General features: G+C 37.4%; 1 protein-coding gene across 1 annotated transcript in view; it reads left to right on the top strand.

The window, feature by feature from the left end:
- The window catches only part of ZNF84 (zinc finger protein 84), a gene marked incomplete at its 3' end in the record, with an annotated part of 13,502 nt that extends 10,382 nt beyond the window's left edge, over positions 1–3,120 (top strand). The window contains exon 5 of the mRNA XM_012657242.1: positions 1,154–3,120. Coding sequence (XP_012512696.1) covers positions 1,154–3,120 — 1,967 coding nt within the window. The remainder of the gene's footprint in view (positions 1–1,153) is intronic.
- Between the last annotated feature and the right edge of the window lies 1 nt (position 3,121).

Here is a 3,121-nt window from a genome sequence, read left to right as displayed (position 1 = left end):
ATTAACACTATTGACACCAAATTGCTGAAACCCCAAACATAAAGAATCACTCTTGATTCCTTGTTTTCCCTTATCCCCTTCACATCAAATTTATCAGCAAATCTTGTTGATTCTACCTTCAAAATATAATTTATGACTAACAATGAGTTATGAGTTTTCTGCAAATGTATTGCCTTCAATTGACATTTAAATTTGTAACACATTTTCCTATTACTGATTATCTTTCATAGCTCTAGGTATGGCTTCACAAAAAATTCCGAGCATAGGTTTTTACTGAAATAGAAGCCTTTCGAAGAGCACTTACAACAATAACATAAGTGGTTATGTTGTGAGGATAATGGAAGTAAAGCCATGTAATAAATATCAAACTGTCAGGATATTTTCATAATGGGAACTTGTGTCTTAGGATAGTTTAAGTAAAAGTACACATAGATTTTAAAGTTCTGTGCTTGAATAGTTTAAACGAAAGATGATATGTTTTGAAAATGTGCTGCATGAAGTGGCTTGCCTGGTAGTAATGTGGACATGTATAGGACAAGTTTAAATAAAACTTTCAGAAAATGTGAGAATGGGAAAACATACATAAAATATTTCACACACTTCAAGCTTGAAGTGATTTTAGCCAATTAGTCTATCCAAACTGTTCATTTTCTTCATAGTATTTACTAAGTACAGTGTATAGTTTTGTTGTTTACTAATATTATCTGTTTATTCTTTATCTTTTCTGTTAAAAATGTAAATTTCATAACAGCAGGGCCCTATTTATTTTTTCTCTTGTGTCTCCAGACCTCACACACTGCCTGGAGCATAGTATATAATACACTCATTAGTTAATCAGTGAATTAATTCTTCAGAACATTGGGTCAGTGATTCTTCCAACCTCCTTTGTTCTTCATTGCTCTTCATGTACTTTTCACATTCTCTTCCCATTTGATAAACATATATTTGTCAATAACCAAAGGTGGCTTAATCTACAGTCAGTTTTCCTGCTCCTGTTTTCAGCATTTCATTTTTCAATACCTAGAAGATAGACATTATGCTTGTGACATATTTCAGACTATGAAACTAAGCCTTAAAAACCAGTTAGACCCTCAACACAGCATTTCTAGTTTTTTATTTAGTAAGCACACCAGATTTTTTGTTTCCTTTATAGAAGAAGCCTGGCAACTAGATGGTCATGTGATGTGGCACCGGGATAACCAAGACAAGCTTAAAAATATGAAAAGAATTCTTGAATGTGATGCATTTGGAAAAACATTCAATCTAAATATGAACTTTGTTCCTTTAAGGAACTCAAACAATGAAGATAACTTAGATGGCTTGATTTTAAAACATCATTTAGATTTGCTTATTCCAAAAGCAGATTGTAGAAAAACAGAATCAGACGACTTTAATGTATTTGATAAATTGTTTCTCCATTCCAAGCCTGAGAAAACTGATACTTGGTTAGAATACTATGAATGTGATAAATATGATAAAGACATCTATAAAAAGTCACAGATTGTCATATATCACAGAACTCGTTTAGGGGAGAAACTCTATGAATGCAGTAAATGTAGGAAACGCTTCAGTAAGAAATTAAGTCTCATTAAACATCAAAGCAGACATATAAGAGAAATAGCCTATGGCTGTGGTAAATGTGGCAAAACCTTTCCTCAGAAGTCACAGTTTGTTACCCATCACAGAACTCATACGGGAGAGAAACCTTATAATTGTAGCCAGTGTGGGAAAGCCTTCTCTCAAAAGTCACAGCTCACATCCCATCAGAGAACACATACGGGAGAGAAACCCTATGAATGTGGAGAATGTGGGAAAGCCTTCTCCCGGAAGTCACATCTCATATCACATTGGAGGACACACACAGGAGAAAAACCCTATGTCTGCAACGAATGTGGGAGGGCCTTTAGTGAAAAGTCAAACCTCATTAATCATCAGAGAATTCATACAGGAGAGAAGCCTTTTGAATGCAGGGAATGTGGGAAAGCTTTCAGCAGGAAGTCACAACTTGTTACACATCACAGAACTCACACAGGAACAAAGCCCTATGGATGTAGTGATTGTAGAAAAGCCTTCTTTGAGAAGTCAGAGCTCATTAGACATCAGACGATTCATACTGGAGAGAAACCCTATGAATGCAGTGAATGTAGGAAAGCATTTAGAGAGAGGTCAAGTCTCATTAATCACCAGAGAACCCACACAGGGGAGAAGCCTCATGGATGCATTCAGTGCGGGAAGGCCTTCTCCCAGAAGTCACATCTCATATCACATCAGATGACACACACAGGAGAAAAACCCTTCGTTTGCAGTAAATGTGGGAAAGCCTTCAGCAGGAAATCCCAGCTTGTTAGACATCAGAGAACCCATACGGGAGAAAAACCCTATGAATGCAGTGAATGTGGGAAAGCTTTCAGTGAAAAATTAAGTCTGACTAATCATCAGAGAATTCATACAGGAGAAAAACCCTATGTATGCAGTGAGTGTGGGAAAGCCTTTTGTCAGAAGTCACATCTCATATCACATCAGAGGACACATACAGGAGAGAAACCCTACGAATGCACTGAATGTGGGAAAGCCTTTGGTGAGAAGTCAAGTCTTGCAACTCATCAAAGAACTCATACAGGAGAAAAACCCTATGAATGTAGGGACTGTGAAAAAGCCTTCTCCCAGAAGTCACAGCTAAACACACACCAGAGAATTCACACAGGAGAGAAACCCTATGAATGCAGTCTTTGTAGAAAAGCTTTCTTTGAGAAGTCAGAGCTTGTTAGACATCAGAGAACTCATACAGGAGAAAAACCTTATGAATGCAGTGAATGTAGAAAAGCCTTCAGGGAGAAGTCAAGTCTCATTAATCACCAGAGAATACATACAGGAGAGAAACCCTTTGAATGCAGTGAATGTGGCAAAGCCTTCTCTCGGAAGTCACACCTCATACCACATCAGAGGACACATACAGGTGAGAAACCTTATGGTTGCAGTGAATGTAGGAAGGCCTTCTCTCAGAAGTCACAGCTTGTTAATCATCAGAGAATTCATTCCGGAGAGAAGCCTTATCAATGCAATGAATGTGTGAAAGCCTTCTCACAGAAGTCACAGCTCATTAATCATCAGAGAACTCATA

This window comes from Propithecus coquereli, unplaced genomic scaffold (assembly GCF_000956105.1).
Source record: "Propithecus coquereli isolate 6110/MARCELLA unplaced genomic scaffold, Pcoq_1.0 Scaffold535, whole genome shotgun sequence".
In the NCBI taxonomy this organism is placed as follows: domain Eukaryota; kingdom Metazoa; phylum Chordata; class Mammalia; order Primates; family Indriidae; genus Propithecus; species Propithecus coquereli.
The sequence above is the reverse complement of the archived record's forward strand: the minus strand, read 5'-3'. Positions and strand labels throughout refer to the sequence as shown.